Source organism: Cucurbita maxima, unplaced genomic scaffold, assembly GCF_002738345.1.
Source record: "Cucurbita maxima cultivar Rimu unplaced genomic scaffold, Cmax_1.0 Cma_Scf00003, whole genome shotgun sequence".
Taxonomy (NCBI): domain Eukaryota; kingdom Viridiplantae; phylum Streptophyta; class Magnoliopsida; order Cucurbitales; family Cucurbitaceae; genus Cucurbita; species Cucurbita maxima.
This window is the reverse complement of record NW_019272019.1, coordinates 5604362-5623028: the sequence shown is the minus strand read 5'-3', so window position 1 is coordinate 5623028 and position 18667 is coordinate 5604362. Positions and strand designations below refer to the sequence as shown.

The window sequence follows — 18667 nt, the reverse complement described above, 5'->3', positions numbered from 1 at the left end:
GGTTGTTTTTTTTTTTTTTTTTTTTTTTTTCCTTATTGCAACTATCTTTTTATGTCTTTGTTAAAATATTTTGTTTCTTTATTGGTTGTTATTATTTGTGATTTTTCCAATTTTATTGTTAAGACCTTTCGTTTCTTATTTTTCTTCAAAGAAACAAATTTCTTTTTATAGGTTTATCAATATCATATTCATTGTGGACCAAATATATGATGAGTGAAATTCCTTTTAAATTATTGCGTTTGATAAGTTTTTATCACCATTTTAAGAACCCAATAGATATCCCCCATAATACGAGTGATTCAGTAAAGTGCATGAAAAAAATATTTCCAAACTCAGCCTTACCCACATTCAATCAGACACCAAAAAGGAAAAAAAAAATAAAAATAAAAATAACTGTGACCATTACCAAATTGGATTTTCACATGATTTAGGAATGGGAAATCTATGTCGGAAAGATTATGGGAGGATAATCATACTACAGTCATGGTATCATATTTCTCATAAATTAAATTTGCATTTCCTAGTCTAGGTTTAACCCATATCACATTTTAGTCCTTAATGTGGTGAACTTTATGTACTTTAATTACCCTGGGGAAGAAAAATAAAGTTGCATGGTTTTTTTACTGTTGGCGTATTGGTACTTCTTCAGGTAGTTTCTTGTCCATGTGCACTTGGACTAGCCACTCCCACAGCAATTCTAGTTGGCACCTCCCTTGGTGAGTTTCAATTTCTTTTCATAAAAACAATGAAATTATTGGGGATGGTTAACATTTCCATGAAATTTGAATTGATTATATATATAGACAATGTCAAGTGCTCATATTCTCTTCTTGATCTGCCGTCTTAAGAACTTTGAATGATGACGTGAATCCAACTAGAAGTGGAATCTGGAAGTTAATAAAATGTATTACAGGCAAAAAATGAGAGAAAACCCTAGGAGAAGATCCAATAAGCGAAAAAGGGATAGAGAGACTTTTTTTCCATTGAAGTTAAAAGGAGCACAGATTTTGCACATATGATGGATGTACTGGCACACTTTGTATTTTGTTTCATGCTTGTATTTAACTTGATGCTGTCAAAATTGATTGCTCGTATTTGAATCATATGTCTTTTGTTCTCTTTATTTCATATTTTCATATGAACACCCGACTGAGATTACTATATCTCATTCTACTTCATCCTTCCTACTACTAAATCTCATATTATTAAAATAATAAATAAATACCCCTATTGTTCTTATGTTGTTGTGCACTACAAACTGAGCAGGGGCTCGAAGAGGACTTCTAATAAGAGGAGGAGATGTATTGGAACGCCTGGCAGGCATAGATTGTGTTGCTTTGGACAAGGTTATTGCTTTAGGATATTACAATCCGCACTTTAACTCTCCCTCAGACAACCACGTGAAATTTCTCGCTAAAATTCTCCTAAATTACTTCTTAAAGTTTGACATGCAAGTTTTCCTAGATCATATAGGCAATATTCTTCACAGTCTCACCAAATTTCTTAACTTTCAGACAGGAACACTTACTGAAGGAAAGCCTACTGTTTCTTCTGTGGTTTCGTTTGTTTATGGAGAAGCAGAAATACTTCAAGTTGCTGCTGCAGTGGAGAAAACTGCTTCACATCCCATTGCAAGAGCTATCATAGATAAAGCAGAATCTTTGAATTTGACCATTCCAGGCACAACAGGGCAGTTGGTAGAACCTGGCTTCGGATCTTTTGTCAATGTAAATGGACAACTAGTTGCTGTTGGTTCATTAGAATGGGTTAATGATCGATTTGAGCAAAAAGCAAGTACCTCTGATCTTAAGAATCTCGAGCATTCTGTGTTTCAGTCATTAGAGTGGATATCATCTTCAAATAATTCAAAAACAGTTGTTTACGTTGGGCGCGAAGGAGAAGGCATCATTGGTGCTATTGTAATATCTGATCGGTTGCGCTATGATGCTGAATCCACTGTTAATAGGTAACTTTCATTTTCATCCATTGGATTTCTGACAAATCCGCTATGGAAGGTCTATTCCCTAAAATTTCTAGTACTTTGCAGGAACAGCTGTTAGCACCAACTCTTTGCTTGAGATCCAAATGAATTTATGAATGATATTCGCTTTTCTTTCGTGTGAAATTGAGAAAAGTGAAAAATGTTATTATCATTATGCCAATTGCTTTGGAATCTCAACTCTTCTCCAGGATGTTGTTTTTATTTGAATACTGAAAATAGGTTGTCAGCTATACTGAACATTGTTTCCTCGTGTTGACCTGTTGCTTTGTTTGGAAAGGCTCCAGAAGAAGGGAATCAGAACGGTCCTCTTATCTGGAGACAGGGAAGAGGCAGTTGCAAGTGTAGCCAAGTCAGTTGGAATAGAAAAGGAATTTGTTCACTCATCTTTGACTCCTCAAAACAAATCTGACCTTATTTCCACTCTGAAAACTGCTGGACATCGAGTTGCTATGGTATTGTCTTACAAGTTGACGAATTATTTTCTAGAGTTTACTTGCACATGTTACTGACGTACTTGAAATTCACAATCTTTAAGCTCACTGTGGCACTATGAAAAAGTGGATGTTCTTTCCCATTGAATGATTTGAAATTGCTAACTTATTCCTGATTTCTGTTTATCATTGATTTTCAAACACTCGTAGTGAGGTAGACATTTACATTAAAGTTTCCATACTATCTTAATCATTCATTTGAACAACCAAATATTTCCTGGAGATATGTGTTGCAAGTCCCAAATATGCCCTTGGCTATCAGATGTAAAAATTGCTATAGGATCCTCAACAACCAACCAGTCCTGCTCTTTTAATCTTGTATGGCCAAAACTATTATATCTAACCTGCCTTTTGGTTTTTCATAGGTTGGTGATGGCATAAATGATGCACCATCTTTGGCTTCTTCCGATGTTGGGATTGCTCTGCAGCTTGAAGCACATGAAAATGCTGCTTCGAATGCCGCGTCCATTTTACTTCTTGGAAATAGAATATCTCAGGTGCTACCATTTTCTCAGTACTTTTTGTTCTTTTTTCATTTTTTCGGGGTTAATTTTTCATAATATTTATATATGAAGTCTTTCCTTATTGCTCTTGTAAACAAATTCAAAACTGAGTTATATGTAATATCATATACGTTGCATATTTCACATTGGGGTACAGTTATAGCAAAGAATAGAGGCTGGATACTCCCTTCCGTGTGGTTTTGTTCAGCATTCATAGTTTAATATATGACATTACCTTCTTTAGAAAGGGGATTTTTCTTTAGCTCCTTTTCAACTGTTTAAAGGTGTTTATCCCACAAGAAGCCAGGAACAATTCATTCTATGGCATGTTTCCATCAGCCTCTTTTGTGCTGGTCTTTGGGTGCGGTGATTTCTAGGGGAATCGTACTTATCAAGATAGTAGGAGTTTTTCATTGTATAACAAAACACCAACACCAGAGAAGATGAATCACAAATATTATCTCCTTCGTTATTTTGTAAGCGCCACATGCCCTTTCTGACAGCTTGTAGACGCAATGGAGCTAGCACAAGCAACAATGTCTAAGGTGTACCAAAATTTGTCGTGGGCAATAGCTTACAATGCCGTTGCCATTCCAATTGCTGCTGGAGTGCTGCTCCCAGGATTTGACTTTGCAATGACTCCTTCCCTTTCAGGTGGATGCATACAGATCTCTCCTCTTAATATTAAAATTAAGCACTCCCGAAGTTATTTTGTTATATTCTGATTCGTAACAGTAAGAACATTATGTTTCTGTGAATAAAAAATGACTACTCTTTTTTTGGTTTCTCAGGTGGTCTTATGGCTTTAAGTTCAATATTCGTCGTCACCAACTCATTACTTCTGCAGATCCATGCCCCCAAAGAACCTCAAAAATCTACCTGAATGGCATACAAAAGATGTCAACCAGCTTCATTTTAATAAATTATAGAGCCAACCGAACATCAGGGAAAGACCACATCACATCAAACGTGTCAGTTAAGTGCATATCCATGACTCTCTCTGTGCTTTAATTTCTTAATAACCCTGGACAAACCTGGATCTAGCCTGACAGTATTGTGCTTCAAGGGAGCTCTCTCTCTAACAAATCCACATTTTTAATAATAATAATAAAATAAAATACAAGTCACGTGAGTTGAAAGAATGTCTTGCTTCAACCATAAAATACCATATTATTGCTCATTTTTTTCTCCATCCCGAGATGAGGAGGGAGGGAGGGAGGGAGGTTGGCATGGCAGAATGGGCGATGGGATTCTTCCTGTTTCTGATATTGAAACTAATGAATTTAATGGGCCATTGCCTGATTGGTAAAAGAAATATTCCCTATTGAAAGCTCATCTTGTTTTGTCCTAAAATTTTATCTCATATGCAAATGCATTATGTAGATTAGAAGTATCATTCCTCACTTTTCAGTGCTTTTTCTGTTTCTTTCTCTGACCAAGGTTTTCGCATATATAATGGAAAGTGGAAAGGCCCAGCTTTAAATTTGAGTATGAATAGTTTCATTGCATGCGATCAATATGATCTCATCGAAATTGCATTACTATTTAGATGATTGTTGTGCAGACATTTGAAACTATTTAGATGACTTCTGATTTCTGAATTTAACAATTTGAGCAACATTAGGACATTCTTTTGCCTTTAATAAAGGATGCTTCTCTTGAATGGATGTTTTTAGCAGCGGAAGTGGGCTTGGTAACAGATTTTATTGGTATGATTTACCCACCTTCTTTATGAAACCCACTTTTGAAGGATATTCTCAATCATTTTGTCTTCATCTTCATTTGTACCTTTTTTTTTTCCCTTTATTTTTCAAAATGCATCCCATGATGTTTCTATACTTTCTTTTTAACTTTAAATGTGTTCTGTTTAAGTACTTCATTCGCTTAAACTGCACTATCCATCTTATCTACACATTTATAAGGATCTGATTTATTTATTTTTGTGCACATTAAATAAATCAAATTATTCAACTATTTAAACGTTTTAATGTACCTAGTGGCCGAGTCCGAGTCTTACATATTTTGTTTGTAGTCACTCATGCTTTTATTACATCTGTTAGAAATATGACTGTAAATTATTATCTTTTGTAGTGTTGGACTATTTTCGACCAAAAAAATAAAAAAATTTAAATCCGAACTATAAAAATAAATAATACTGAGAATTTAATTTGGCATTTATATGTGGGGTTTGTTTTTTTGTGAAGAGGGAAAAAAGGAAAAGCATTAAATTAGGAGATGGGGGAAAGGTGGGGCCGACAGGGCTTTTTAAAATATTTAATAATAGAATTAAATGGCCACGTGAGCGTCATCGTGGAAGAAAGAAGAGGCAGATTGCCTGGGTTGAGTTCGGTAATAATGCACTTGGAAATGGGCTTTTTCGCATTTGCATGTGATTGGTGGGCCTCCTATCATCACCCTCCCCTGCACCCCTACTGCCGTCACCCACCAATCACAGATTTTAACTCCCTTTTCCCGTTTTTCATAATTAGTATCATAAATTGATTTTCTCCTTCGCCGGCTCTCACGCATGGGGGTGACGCCGTACACTTCAGTGCTCTTTTCTGTTTTTGGTGAGGGTGTTGGTTAAGCGTCGTCCACAAATGGAACGATTTTAAGGGGTAAATACCCCTTTATACCTATAAAACAAAACTTATAATTTAGTTCATTTTTTATTTTTAACTAAAAAAACGTTCCTCACCTCCTCTCCACTTCCCGTTCAAACGGAAAATGAACATCTCTAATACCGTCTATTAGCTCAATGACTATATAATCATATCATAGTAGATGAAAATATAGCCAAGTCGAAAGTTCAATCTTCTACTACTGCATTGTTGTACAAAAGTAATAAAGAAACTCAATTACATCAACATGTTAACGATATTGATGAATTGTGAAATTTTATTAACCAATACGGACAAACCTAACCTTTTAAAATCATAATAATTAAACTAAAAATAAGTCAACTATAAAGTCAACCTTTACGCGGGTAAAATTAAATCGATATTTTTTACCATGGACTAAATTATCACCCCAAATTTCAGAAGGAATTGCTGACTAGACTCGAATCATATTAGTATTTAATATTATACTTTAATTATGGGCTTTTATAAATCAAATCTACTCTTACTGTATTATTTATTTTTTGAATTTAATTAATTAAATTTCCAAAAGAAAAGGAAAAAAAACCAAATTCTAAATGGATGAAAATGACAATAAATTAACTGAATAAAACCCTTTACACACGTGGCAGTATTGTTTGTAAACAGTTCCCGATGTGGCAGAGGGATGGCCAGCTGGCAGATACGGAAAGGTAGCGGGACCCACAAAACTGGAATGGTAAAAGTTTTATTAACGTGACCGACCTGTTACCCTAAAAAGAAACACACCATAGCCCAGGAGACATGTCATTACACCCAATTAAATACAAAACCCAGCCTTCAGTTAGTTATCCAAACACTGTTTAAAAACAAACATCACCTACCCCCAAAAATAACAGTAAACGACATTTTTTTAATTTCTTTTTTTCAAATTATTTTCTGGTGTTTTAAATTTGTTACGACGGCGACGTTAACGGCGTTAACCTCGCCGTCCAAGGTACTGTCAGACTTTTCGGACAAGTCGTGGGTCCCAACCAAATCAATCAGAAACCGTGTCAGAGCTCCACAGAGATGAGTAGACGGGACCAATTGACCTTCCCGAGGTTAATTTCTTTTTTTTCTCTTTTCTTTCCATTAATTATAAATCAATTTGGATAATTTTTTTAAATATTATTTTTCTTACTAAAATAAAACCAAATCGAGTCACGTTGATTACATTCACTAAAAAAATAAATAAAATAAAATGGTTTAATATATATATATATATATATATATATATATATATATTTATATATTAACAGAGAGGGAGAAGAAAAGACAATTTGGAAGTATAATGAAATCATAAAGGCTGAATTGGTAATTTAACCTAAAATGGATTACTTTTCTCTCTTTATGGTGCTGAGATAATCAATCAGGCTCCTTGATGGGCCGTGGGCCCAGCTCCTGCCAGATCCTCTGGCGCTCCTCATCTAAAGTTCCCGTTTTACCCTCGACTCTCTCTTATAATTACCTGAATTATTTTAAATTTACAATATTACTTTTAATTATGGATATATATATATATATATATATATATTTATTATTTTTTTGGATTTACCGTAAAATCTAAATGCTTGGTTTTGATTGGACCCTAAGTCTATGGTTAATTTATTAATATTTGTAGGCTTTATGAAGAATGATTCTCTTGTTTTGTAACTTTTGTTGATTGGAATAGAAACATCTTCTTTGATTCTTTATTATATATCTTCATTCCTTTATTTAATCAACATTTATCATATGCTATATTATTTAATCAATTATATATTCAATTATTCTATAAATTTTGAAGACACGAAAGACGATGGTTCGTAACTTCAAGTGTTTTATGACCTCGTACAATCTAATCACCAACTTATAAACTAAGTTTATGTAACCAAAAACAATATATTCATTTAGATGGATTGACACTAATCAGGAAAGAAAGAAGCAAATCAGAACCGGGGTGGTATGAACTTGGAGGCAGAACCACTCAAAACAAGAATTTTTTATGAAGTAATGGAAAGGACTACCCGTTGGGACATCACAGGAAATAAAGAGAATAGGAACAGACAGAGGAGGTGCAGTGCAAAGGAATGCAAGCGACTAAATTCAGATTCACTGTGCAAACCACAAACTATGAACAGCGAAATAACAAAAGAAACTACAAATCATCTAATAATTTCTCGAGTTTAAGGCTCAATTCTGCAGCCAAAGAACAGAATAGCGTCCTTGTCAGCTGCACTCAAATGGGTTCCTTCCATTACCCAAAAAAAAAAAAAAAAACTCACCAAGAAAGCGACCCCTTATTACTCAGAGAGCCCATTTGCAAATTTTGCAAAAGAAATGAGGAGAGAGAAGAGGAGGAGATGTAGAGAGAGAAAGGGAGGTGGTGGGGTGAAGGGGGCGGGCTGTGGCTGAGTGATGTTGCAGAGATTGTTACAGTGTTCTGGCAGAGATGGGTTTTTCTCTTTATCTGTGAAATAATTCATTTCTTCATACTCTCTGATTTCTCCAATTCTCTCTCCACTTCTACACAGGTATGTATTGCTTCGCGATGTGATTGAACGCCCATCGCTTTTCTTTGCTTCATCGTATAAGAATCCAATCTCTAGAAAGAGGAATTCAAATATTTTCCTCTTCAACTCTCAACAATGTTAGCATTTTAACGCCATTCAGCCAAATTCAAGAGGAGGGTTCCATCTGTTCTTTCGTTTTGGTGTAGCTACAAACGGGTTTTGAAGATTCTTGCTACTACCCAGCCATGGAAACTGCAGCAACGGTGTAAAACGAAGTCTGGGAAGACGGCAGCCATGGCATTTCCCGTCGAGCTCGTTATTCTGGGTTTTCTCTTCTGTGCTACCGTCGGCGTGGTCAACTCCGATGATGGTAAGCCACCATTAACACATTAGATGAAGAACTTTAACTCTATAATGCCATTGATAATCAAAGGTTGGGTGAACGTTGTTATGGACTTTTTGGACACCCTTTACTCTGTTTCAAAGAGGCCTAATGATTTTATATTGTTATTTCAACAGTTCCCATGCATTTCTTTTATAAATCTTTGAAAGTAGTGCTAAGAATCTCTTATTTGAAAGCTATTGGGTCATTCTGAAATGCACTCTTGATCTCTAATGGCTATGGAGACTTCAGATCTTAAGCTATACATGTTTTCTTGTGATGAAGGAGCATCGTTGTTGGACATAAAGAAATCATTCAGGGATGTTGATAATGCTCTATACGATTGGACAAGCTCACCTTCATCGGACTATTGTATATGGAGAGGTGTCACCTGCGACAATGACACTCTCAATGTCTTATCTCTGTAAGTTGCATAAACAAACCAAGCTTGTTCTTACTTGTTCATCTCCTTTTTCCAATTGTTTTCTTGTTCCAGTAATCTTTCAGGCCTCAATCTTGATGGGGAAATTTCTCCTTCAGTCGGCAACCTCAAAGGCCTGCAAACTTTGTACTCCTCCTCTCTTTTCTTTACATTTTTCCACTTTTTAAGCCTTCTTTTCATATTTTACATGGCTGAGTGGTGTTCTTTGAACAGGGATTTGAGGGGGAATAGCCTTTCTGGGCAAATTCCAGACGAGATTGGTGACTGTTCTTCATTAACCAATCTGTAAGTCATATAGAGTTTAGAAGTATGCATTATATTTGGCTTAAGCTCACTGATAGCTGACCGATCGTTGCAGGGACTTATCGTTTAATGAGATTTATGGAGACATACCCTTTTCCATTTCGAAATTGAAGCAGCTGGAAATGCTGTAAGCTCTAATACATGTCTATAACCTATGGCTTACACAGTGACATACTAATTATCTTCTATGCTATCAGTGTTCTGAAGAACAATCGACTCATTGGGCCAATCCCATCGACCTTATCTCAGATTCCAAACTTGAAGGTTTTGTAAGTTTTCATGGCATCCCTTTTTCCACTACCTTCCAATGTTCATATAATGATGAACTAACAAGTGAAGGATATGGCTGTAGGGACCTAGCACAGAACAATCTCAGCGGGGAAATTCCAAGACTAATTTACTGGAATGAAGTGTTGCAATATCTGTGAGTACTTGTTACTCATGTTCTTACAGATATCACCCTGTTTTTGTTGGTTCTTAATGCTTCATTTGTTATTCTACTCCATTTCAGTGGTCTGCGCGGCAACAATTTGGTGGGCGCACTGTCTCCAGATATGTGTCAGCTCACTGGCTTATGGTATTTGTAAGTGATCAAAAGCTATACTATTTCTTTCCTTACCCATTTGAGCTTGTTCTTAGCCTCATGATACTCTTTCCATTTGAAGTGATGTGAGAAACAACAGTTTAACAGGCTGCATACCTCAAACCATAGGCAACTGCACGGCCTTCCAGGTCCTGTATGTATTATCTCCTCCTCATTGAATACTATGGTTACGATCTTATGTGCACAACAAGCTGAAGTTTCGTTCTCGTGTTTCTCGACAGAGACCTGTCGTATAATCATCTCACTGGAGAGATACCATTCAACATTGGTTTTCTTCAAGTTGCCACGTTGTATGTGTTCATGAAGTGATTTTTCATTTTCGTACTGTTTCTGCTGCTATGCCCCTTGTGTGTGTTTCAATGTTCAATTGTTATGTTCAGGTCCCTGCAGGGTAATCAGCTATCAGGTCCCATCCCACCGGTAATCGGTCTGATGCAGGCGCTTGCCGTGCTGTAAGCAACTTAATCTTTTTCACAACCAAGTTCATGGACCATTTTTTTTCTAAGGAGGATCATTATCACTTGATTCTCGCTCTCCGTTTCGTTTATGGCTTTGTTTCTAACTTCTCCATATCGTAATCAGAGATTTGAGCTGCAACATGTTAACTGGTCCAATCCCTTCTATTTTAGGGAATTTGACTTATACTGAGAAACTGTAAGCATACTTTTACTGCTTCTAGTATGCTTGTTTCCCATTATTTTTGCTATCTATGTATCTAAGAATGTAATATAACTCACATTTTGAGTACTAATTCTGGTGAGCGGCGTCGATGATGGCATACAGGTACTTGCATAGCAACAAACTCACTGGGTCCATCCCGGCAGAGCTCGGGAATATGACGAAGCTCCATTATCTGTAACATTTCTGTCTTATTTATCTTCCTATTAATGTGGATCTCTCTATGACAAAGCTCCATTATGTTAGTAATTTTTTTTTTCTTTTGCAGCGAATTGAACGATAATCATCTTACTGGGAATATTCCAGCCGAGCTCGGGAAACTCACCGATTTGTTCGATCTGTAAGCTTCATCATACTGTTCTTATGACTGCCTTTTGCAATCCCTCATTCTGAAACTGATGAAGCGTCGTGTTGCAGAAACGTTGCTAATAACAATCTTGAAGGTCCTATCCCTGATAATCTTAGCTCTTGCACAAATCTCAACAGCCTGTAAGAATCTAATCCAAACTCTGAATCCATTCAGAACCATCTGCTATTCATTAAGACAGTTAAGATTTGTTGGTTTCAGAAATGTTCATGGCAACAAGTTGAATGGAACTATCCCGCCGTCTTTCGAGAAGCTAGAGAGTATGACGTACTTGTAAGTCGAGTTGTTTAAGAGCTTAAGAGCTTCTTCTCCGTTCATTAGGACGGACATCATAAAATCTGCTTCATATTGGCTGTCTATCTGCAGGAATCTCTCCTCTAATGTTCTACGAGGTCCTATTCCAGTTGAGCTATCTCGCATTGGCAATCTCGACACGCTGTAAGTATATGGGATCTAAATTCACTCACCCTTTTCCATTTTCTCATACTAAATCATCGTTGCTGCACAGAGACATCTCAAATAACAAAATTAGCAGCACGATTTCTTCATCGTTTGGCGATCTCGAACATCTCCTAAAGCTGTATGTATCATCTCTAACTCATTTTCTAATCACCAACCATGTCTTTGAGCTGAAATTACTGACTGACCTTTGTTCTTAAATGTTCTTAGGAATTTAAGTAGGAATCAATTAACGGGGTCTATTCCAGCTGAATTTGGCAATCTAAGGAGTGTAATGCAAATGTAAGATATTTTTGTCCCTTTTTTTGGTTGGGAAGTGGAGATCTGAATGCAGGAACTTCAGTGTTTGAGTCTGATTCTCTTGTATTTTTGTTGGTATTCTGTAGAGATATTTCACACAATCAGCTCTCTGGGATCATTCCTCAAGAACTGAGTCAACTTCAAAACCTGTTCTCCTTGTAAGTTCTGAAATTGGAATTTTTTATTACCAAGAGATGAAATAGGAGCTATCATAGGTTGTAAGCTTATGTTCGTGGCTTGTAGACACTTATTTAGGCTCGGTCATGTCATGAACTGATATCTCCTCCCCCCCCTTTTGCTATCCCGTCGTTCTACTGACACTATGGCCTGAGTTTCATCTGCTAAGTGTTTGAAGTATTTATGTATGTGTCCTACTCATGATGAAACTGATGTAGGAGACTTGAAAACAACAATTTATCGGGGGACGTGATGTCGCTGATTAGCTGCCTAAGCCTTACCGAATTGTAAGTTTGTCGTACTTTCGAACATTAAGTGTTGGGATAATGTTGACACAGGAGATGTGTTACTAAGTCATTAAACTGATCCTTACAGAAACGTATCTTACAACAATCTGGGTGGTGATATTCCCACAAGCAACAACTTTTCTAGGTTCTCGTCTGACAGGTAAAAACTTTTAATTTGATTTTCATATTTGGATTGAGTTTGGAACGAGAAGAAAGGTAGAAAAGAAACACCAAAGAAATCTAATGGATACTCGCTTATTGTAATGGCAACCCTACGACTAGCAATATTGTCCTTTTTGGACTTCCTCTCAAAGTTTTAAAACGGGTCTACTAGGGAGAGGTTTCCATACCTTTACAAGGAATGGTTCGTTTCCTTCTCCAATCGATGTGGGATCTCATAATCCACCCCTCATGGGAGCCAGTGTTCTCGTTGGCACATTGCCTAGTGTAATGGCTCAAACCCTAGCATATATTGTCCATTTTGGGTCATTTCTTTCGAGCTTCCCCTCGTTTAAAACTTCTAATGAGAGATTTCCTGACCCTTATGTATGTTTACTTTCAGTTTTCTTGGAAATCTTGCTCTATGTGGATATTGGAATAGCAACAACTATCCCTGTCATGTAGCTCAGACGACAGAGCGAGGTAATTATGCGTTTTGAACGGTATTGATAGTTGTATTTGCAAATGTAATAGAGTTAAGCGACTCTTCCATAAAAATAGTCGAAGTGCGTGCAAGCTGAAGCTGGGCTGAACAATCACCAATATAATGAAGAAAATGTAGTTTTATCTGTAATGTGAGGGATTCAATAACGAAATCTGCCATATATTGCTTTGAATGCAGTGACAATATCCAAAGCTGTTATCCTGGGAATTGCTCTTGGTGTCATTGCGATCCTTCTGATGATCCTTCTGACAGTGTGCCGTCCAAACAACACAATACCTTTTCCAGAAGGATCACTTGATAAACCAGGTGCTTTGAATGTGGTTTGTAATGTATTTTAGCTCTCAATAATTGAATACTAAACCATTCTATTATGCTCAGTTACTTACTCAACTCCCAAGCTAGTGATGCTTCACATGAACATGGCACTTCATGTGTATGAGGATATTATGAGGATGACTGAAAATTTGAGTGAAAAGTACATTATTGGATATGGAGCTTCAAGCACAGTCTACAAATGTGTACTCAAGAACTGCAAACCTGTGGCTATCAAAAAGCTCTACTCTCACCAGCCACATAGCATGAAGGGATTCGAGACCGAACTCCAAACCGTGGGTAGCATCAAGCACAGAAATCTGGTCAGCCTCCAAGGATATTCCTTATCTCCCTCTGGGAATCTCCTCTTCTATGACTATATGGAAAACGGCAGTCTTTGGGATCATCTGCATTGTAAGATGCCACTTAATAGTTGTTATATCGTCAAAACTATGCCTTACATGTTTTAGTTGATCTGCATAAATTGAGAGTAATAAATCTAGATTTGTACAGGCTCTAGCTCTACCAGGAAGAAAAAGCTGGACTGGGACACTCGGCTCAATATTGCTCATGGAGCAGCTCAAGGGCTATCATATCTACACCATGATTGTAGCCCTCGCATTATCCACAGGGATGTCAAGTCATCAAACATTCTGCTAGACAAGGATTTTGAAGCTCATCTCACTGATTTCGGTATAGCCAAGAGCTTATGTACCTCGAAGACTTATACGTCCACTTACATCATGGGAACTATTGGATACATTGATCCGGAGTATGCTCGTACTTCTCGACTTACCGAAAAGTCTGATGTTTACAGCTTTGGCATTGTGTTACTTGAATTGCTCACAGGAAGGAAAGCTGTGGACAATGAATCAAATCTCCACCAATTGGTTAGTACAACTTTATTGTACGATTTACTTTACTAACTCTAGTTCTTTTAAGTGCCGCGATATTGATGTTGTTCTTTTCTCTTGTTCTTTCATATATCTCAGATCTTATCAAAAGCAGCCAACAATGCTGTAATGGAGACAGTTGATCCTGAAATAACTGCAACTTGCAAGGACCTTGGAGCTGTAAAGAAGGCGTTTCAGCTTGCTCTCCTTTGCACCAAGAGGCAGCCATCCGATCGACCAACGATGCACGAAGTAACGCGCGTCATTGAGAGTCTTCTGCCCTCTGCCACAGTTCCAAAACAAACACCAACCATGCCCCCATCTGCAAAATCCCCTTGCTACAGGGATGAGTATACAAATCTAAAAACGCCGCACGTGCTGAACTGCCCATCCATGAGCACGTCAGATGCTCAGCTTTTCCTCAAGTTTGGAGAGGTTATATCACAAAACAGTGAGTAATAAGCTAGGCAAACCTCTACAACTTAGAGTGCCATCCAAGAAGGGTTGGCTTTGTGGGTAAGACTTGAAAACCTGTATAAAAGATTTAACAACCATCTTGTTTTAATGTGTAGTGTAAGCTATAAAAGTAGGAAGCAGCAAAGCATGGACATATATATGCATGATGTATTGGTTGATCTAGACGTAGAAATGATTTTGGGAAGGAAAGAATTATTGTTTCAATTAACTGAGTGATTTTTGGGGTGTGGGACACATTGAGTTTGAAAACTGGGGCTGGCCTTGTGTTTATCATGGGCTTTCATGCTCTCAGGCTAGTAGTTGATGATGAGTGAGAGGCTGATGGCATTTGAAAGTGTTAACAGCAAGGCAGCAATAATTCACTTGGTCAGGGGCTTCATGTTTCTGTTTAGTGTAAGGTTTGTCAATTAACTTTAACTAGGCAATGATTTCAAGGGCAATAAACCAACTTGCCAACAGTTTTGTTTGGCCACTGGTTCTTCTGCTGGATCACTTGTACCCAGCAGAATAATATATTATTTAAAGGAGCAGAACAATACAACTACAACGACATCATCAAAATTCTCGCATCTCGGTACCCAGCAGAAGAAAGTTCATCTACATTGAACGGCAATCAGCAAAATAAACTCATCAATGCCATTGGGAATGCTTGCAAATGCCTAGGCAACGAGCAAATTGCAGCAATGAGCATGTTTACATTCTCAAGGTCTATAACAAAGCCGTAGTTAAATCTAACCATACATGAAGCTGGGAAACTAAGAATATCAGGGACCCAAATCCTGTAAAGTGTGAACCAAATGTGTCGAAACGTGCAGATGTCCTTGAACGTTACTGGGAGATGGACTGTGGAAGGTCACTATATCCGTTGTGGTTGTATCTTTTCATTCAATGTTTCGATAAAGCGTAAGAACGGTCTTAGAAGTTGCTCAACCAATCAGGCTATCAATCTTGGTGAACCAAACAGAATTTGGAAGTTATGGTTGCATTGGGCAAACTAGCCTACGAGGTGGCTGTTTGTTTGTGTGGGTAGGTGGATGGTATGGTTGTCTTAGGCCAATCCAGACAGGTGTTGAAAAATGCGACTCACCCCATTTCATTATAAACAACGAGACATGAAAGTTTTGGTCTTTAATATAGAGTACAGTAACGACCATAAGACCAAAAATCAGACTAGAAAAAACCTCAGGGTCCCTAGAATAGTTAAAAAGACTCTTGCGTACCTATGCAAGAGAAGGAAATTTCCCGGGTCAGTTTAGATTTGTTAGGTTGGCTTTATTAGCAGAGGTGGCACACTCTTGTAGATCAGCCAAGGAATATGAACGCCAAGTGGAGAAATTTCGTTGTGGTGGCACAATGGAAGCCAGATTGCTAGACGCTTTGGATTGTGGATGCAGAGGTGGGCGAGGCGGTGGAGAGCTTGAATATGAGCTACAATTTGATTCCTCACTGCTGTTACTTTCGGAGCTGCTCATAGCAACGGCCAAAGCGAAGGAGCTCCTGCTTGAGCTGATGGGTCTCTTTGATATCCCTCCACCGTTATTCTTGAGGGGTAAACTCCGGTTCTTCTCCCACACCAGATTGAAAGCCATAAGATTCCGACGTTTCTTGGAATAGGCATTTTCTGGCTTCACAATCTCCTCCACTGAGGAAACAGTGGACGCATCGGCCAAACTCGTGAAAGACTTCGATTTTCCATTGTAGAACTTTGAGATACCTTTTCTGCATGTACCAATAATTCTTATTAGATAAAGGAACAATCTAGTGCAGAATCGCATAAAAACCTGAATGTATAACAGGTACTCGATCCTTTTTCCCAATCTCAACAGCACAGTGTTTCTAAAGTTATATGCTAAAATTATAAGTAGTTAACGTTTTGCAGTGTCGCAGAACAATTTTTATAAAGCACTGCAAAGCAATGATTTCTTTCTGATTTAGCTTAAGAATATCTCAGAAACACAATCTCCGCTACAGAGATTGGCAAGAAAGATGAATAAAGAATTCGACCGGAAACTCATGATTGAAGTGTATTAAAAAACGGGGTCATTTGCTAATCTTCAGCTTCGGAATGCTCTCTTTTCTCATTATTAAGCCTCCGATAACATATAGTTATCTCGAATTTATCATTGCATTAATCTTTATTAAAGAAACAAACAGATTTGTACAGGCCATGATTTATTCATGCCCACAATAATGAATCTACCAAGAGTCGAATGTAAATATTTTATCTGTTCATCAGCAATAACTACTAGTCACCGCCAGCATGTAACGTAATCCCCAGTAATAAGTCCAAAATGAAGCAAAAGCAATTGATGAAGCATAGATCGAATGACTCCAACATTCTGCAGGGCAGGTTAACTATCTCCACTCCCTAGTTCATTGTACTACAAGAGTATTAAATATTCAAGCTCAATTAAGCCTTCCCTAACATTTCAACCTCACCAACCGTATATTCAACACGCTCGTTCCAGATCATCCATCAAATTTAACTCGAGACAATGAACGATTTCGATTTGCAATTTGCAATGACCAAACTAAGATTCGCGGAAGAAAGTACGAGTTCACAGCATCCAAAACAAATGAAAAACAAGATCATCAAACAGAAAGAACACGAACCTGACAGGCAAAACCTCCTCCAAGGAGTCCATCATATCCAGCGGCCCTTTATAGGAGCTCTGAACCTCATCATTCTCGCCGCTATCCTCATCATCCGACGATCTCGCGGACTTATCACTATTCCTCCCGATGGAAGAAGACGAAGAAGTTGAAGCTGAGCTGCAAGTATTAGATTCCTCAGCCTCCTTTTCAAACCCTTCAACACCGCGATCCACATCCCCAGTCTCCAACCTCTCAAACATAGATCCATAACCCAAATCCTCCGGCGAGAATCCAGAGTGTTGATCAACCCGCCGAACCCTATCCAAAGTAATCGACATGACGACTTGAGATTTGAACAGTGACAACAAGGAGAAAAAAGAAAAAAGAGAGAAAAAAAGAACACAGAGACGAGAAGAAGAAGAAAGAAGAGGAAATGGGTTTTTATAAACGAAGAATCGAAGGGATTTTGGATTATAAAAAAAATGGACGGACGAGATTGGAATCACGTGGAGAACCGGCAAGATCAGAAATGGATGAAAGATATTAATTGGGAAAAATAAATAAATAATGATAAGATTAGGAGAAAAAAATGATAACAAATAATTTTCTTTATTAAAAAAAAAAAGTTTAAAAGAAGAATAATTTAATGAAAAGGCAAGGTAAGGTAAGGCAAGAAGGGAAAAAAAACCTTATCCTCATCCACTTGGTAGTTATTTAATATACCGGATAACTTTCCTTAACATTTATTAGCTGTTTTTTTTCTTTTTAATTTTATTTTATTTGGTGTGGGTTGCCTTACCCACAGAATGGAAAATTACAATAGACCTGAGAGCACCTGATTATAGAGGCGATGACGTGGCGAGTCGGAAGCATAAAATCGGGTGGTGTGTTGCGATGCTTATCCAAAAGAGGTGGTGGGGCCCAGAGAGAGAGATTTATAGAAATTCGGAGACGATCTTTGTCCCTTCCAAATCCGGCTCTGGCTCTGGCTCGGCTCGGCTGGGTTGGGGGAGGGAGACAGCATCATAGGATTAGGATAGGATAAGGTGGTCATTTCCGACGTTAAATTGGAGGGTGCCACGTGCCACGTAAGTAATCAATAATGCATTTTAATTATAATAAATGGAAGTGGGAAATTCCCGAGGGAGGGGAGCCAGATTATTATGATGGATGGAGGAGCGACAAGTCGATCCTACTTTTCGTTGCATTGCCATCTAATGACTAAGACAAAACGACATGTAGTTGGGGGAAGAATCACGATCAGGAAAGGAAATGGATAAGGAAGGGGTATTTGGGTAATTGTGTTTATAAATAAACATGAATGGCACAGGGAGTAACAAAAAGTTCTACATAACTTAGAAGGAACAATTGAGGTTTTATTAAATAATTAACTAATGAAAGTAGTATTTTTAATTATCCACAACCTATTTTAAAAAAAAAGTTAGGAAGGTTGGACTAATTATAATTTTTAATTAAACAGAGTGAAGCACACATTTGACATTAACTATATAACCTTCAAAGCTTTAAGCTAAATAATATATTAAATACAGTATTTAAAGTTTGTTTTAAAACAATACTAACGGGGTTTTGCCGTTAAATT

The 18667-nt window shown here is 37.6% G+C and overlaps 3 protein-coding genes across 5 annotated transcripts in view; 2 read left to right on the top strand and 1 right to left on the bottom strand.

Moving 5' to 3' along the window:
- The window catches only part of LOC111477181 (copper-transporting ATPase PAA2, chloroplastic), a 9723-nt gene extending 5331 nt beyond the window's left edge, over nt 1–4392 (top strand). The window contains exons 11-17 of the mRNA XM_023121206.1: nt 650–716; nt 1267–1346; nt 1515–1966; nt 2280–2454; nt 2859–2990; nt 3500–3650; nt 3788–4392. Coding sequence (XP_022976974.1) covers nt 650–716; nt 1267–1346; nt 1515–1966; nt 2280–2454; nt 2859–2990; nt 3500–3650; nt 3788–3879 — 1149 coding nt within the window. The 3' untranslated portion in view covers nt 3880–4392. The remainder of the gene's footprint in view (nt 1–649; nt 717–1266; nt 1347–1514; nt 1967–2279; nt 2455–2858; nt 2991–3499; nt 3651–3787) is intronic.
- A 3547-nt stretch (nt 4393–7939) lies between these two features.
- Nucleotides 7940–14680, top strand: LOC111477177 (LRR receptor-like serine/threonine-protein kinase ERECTA). Of its 2 annotated transcripts, XM_023121195.1 has the most exons (28): nt 7940–8148; nt 8334–8497; nt 8795–8933; nt 9006–9077; nt 9165–9236; nt 9310–9381; nt 9452–9523; nt 9607–9678; nt 9766–9837; nt 9920–9991; nt 10080–10148; nt 10239–10310; nt 10441–10512; nt 10642–10713; nt 10805–10876; nt 10954–11025; nt 11105–11176; nt 11270–11341; nt 11412–11483; nt 11573–11644; nt 11749–11820; nt 12058–12126; nt 12215–12286; nt 12689–12768; nt 12968–13096; nt 13169–13516; nt 13616–13992; nt 14095–14680. In XM_023121195.1, exons 2-28 carry the CDS (start codon nt 8422–8424, stop codon nt 14452–14454), a joined length of 2943 nt encoding a protein of 980 aa, XP_022976963.1. In that variant the 5' UTR covers nt 7940–8148; nt 8334–8421; the 3' UTR covers nt 14455–14680. The 2 variants fall into 2 exon arrangements, with proteins under 2 accessions (XP_022976963.1, XP_022976962.1); XM_023121194.1 differs by having other exon boundaries at nt 7940–8497.
- LOC111477263 lies at nt 14409–17500 on the bottom strand. Of its 2 annotated transcripts, XM_023121327.1 has the most exons (3): nt 17086–17500; nt 15693–16191; nt 14409–14526 (listed from the first exon to the last, which is right to left on the bottom strand). In XM_023121327.1, the coding sequence occupies exons 1-2, from the start codon at nt 17403–17405 to the stop codon at nt 15720–15722; spliced, it is 792 nt and encodes a 263-aa protein (XP_022977095.1). In that variant the 5' UTR covers nt 17406–17500; the 3' UTR covers nt 14409–14526; nt 15693–15719. The 2 variants fall into 2 exon arrangements, with proteins under 2 accessions (XP_022977095.1, XP_022977094.1); XM_023121326.1 differs by lacking the exon at nt 14409–14526 and having other exon boundaries at nt 15086–16191.
- Between the last annotated feature and the right edge of the window lie 1167 nt (nt 17501–18667).

Excerpts from the sequence above, each read along its gene's own strand:
- LOC111477177 (XM_023121195.1), top strand. The coding sequence starts at position 8,422 with ATGGCATTTCCCGTCGAGCTCGTTATTCTGGGTTTTCTCTTCTGTGCT. Across the intron at positions 9,992-10,079 it reads TGCACGGCCTTCCAGGTCCT|AGACCTGTCGTATAATCATC; the intron begins GTATGTATTATC and ends GTTTCTCGACAG. Across the intron at positions 13,517-13,615 it reads TCTTTGGGATCATCTGCATT|GCTCTAGCTCTACCAGGAAG; the intron begins GTAAGATGCCAC and ends AGATTTGTACAG.
- LOC111477263 (XM_023121327.1), bottom strand. The coding sequence starts at position 17,405 with ATGTCGATTACTTTGGATAGGGTTCGGCGGGTTGATCAACACTCTGGA. Across the intron at positions 16,192-17,085 it reads GAGGAGGTTTTGCCTGTCAG|AAAAGGTATCTCAAAGTTCT; the intron begins GTTCGTGTTCTT and ends TGGTACATGCAG.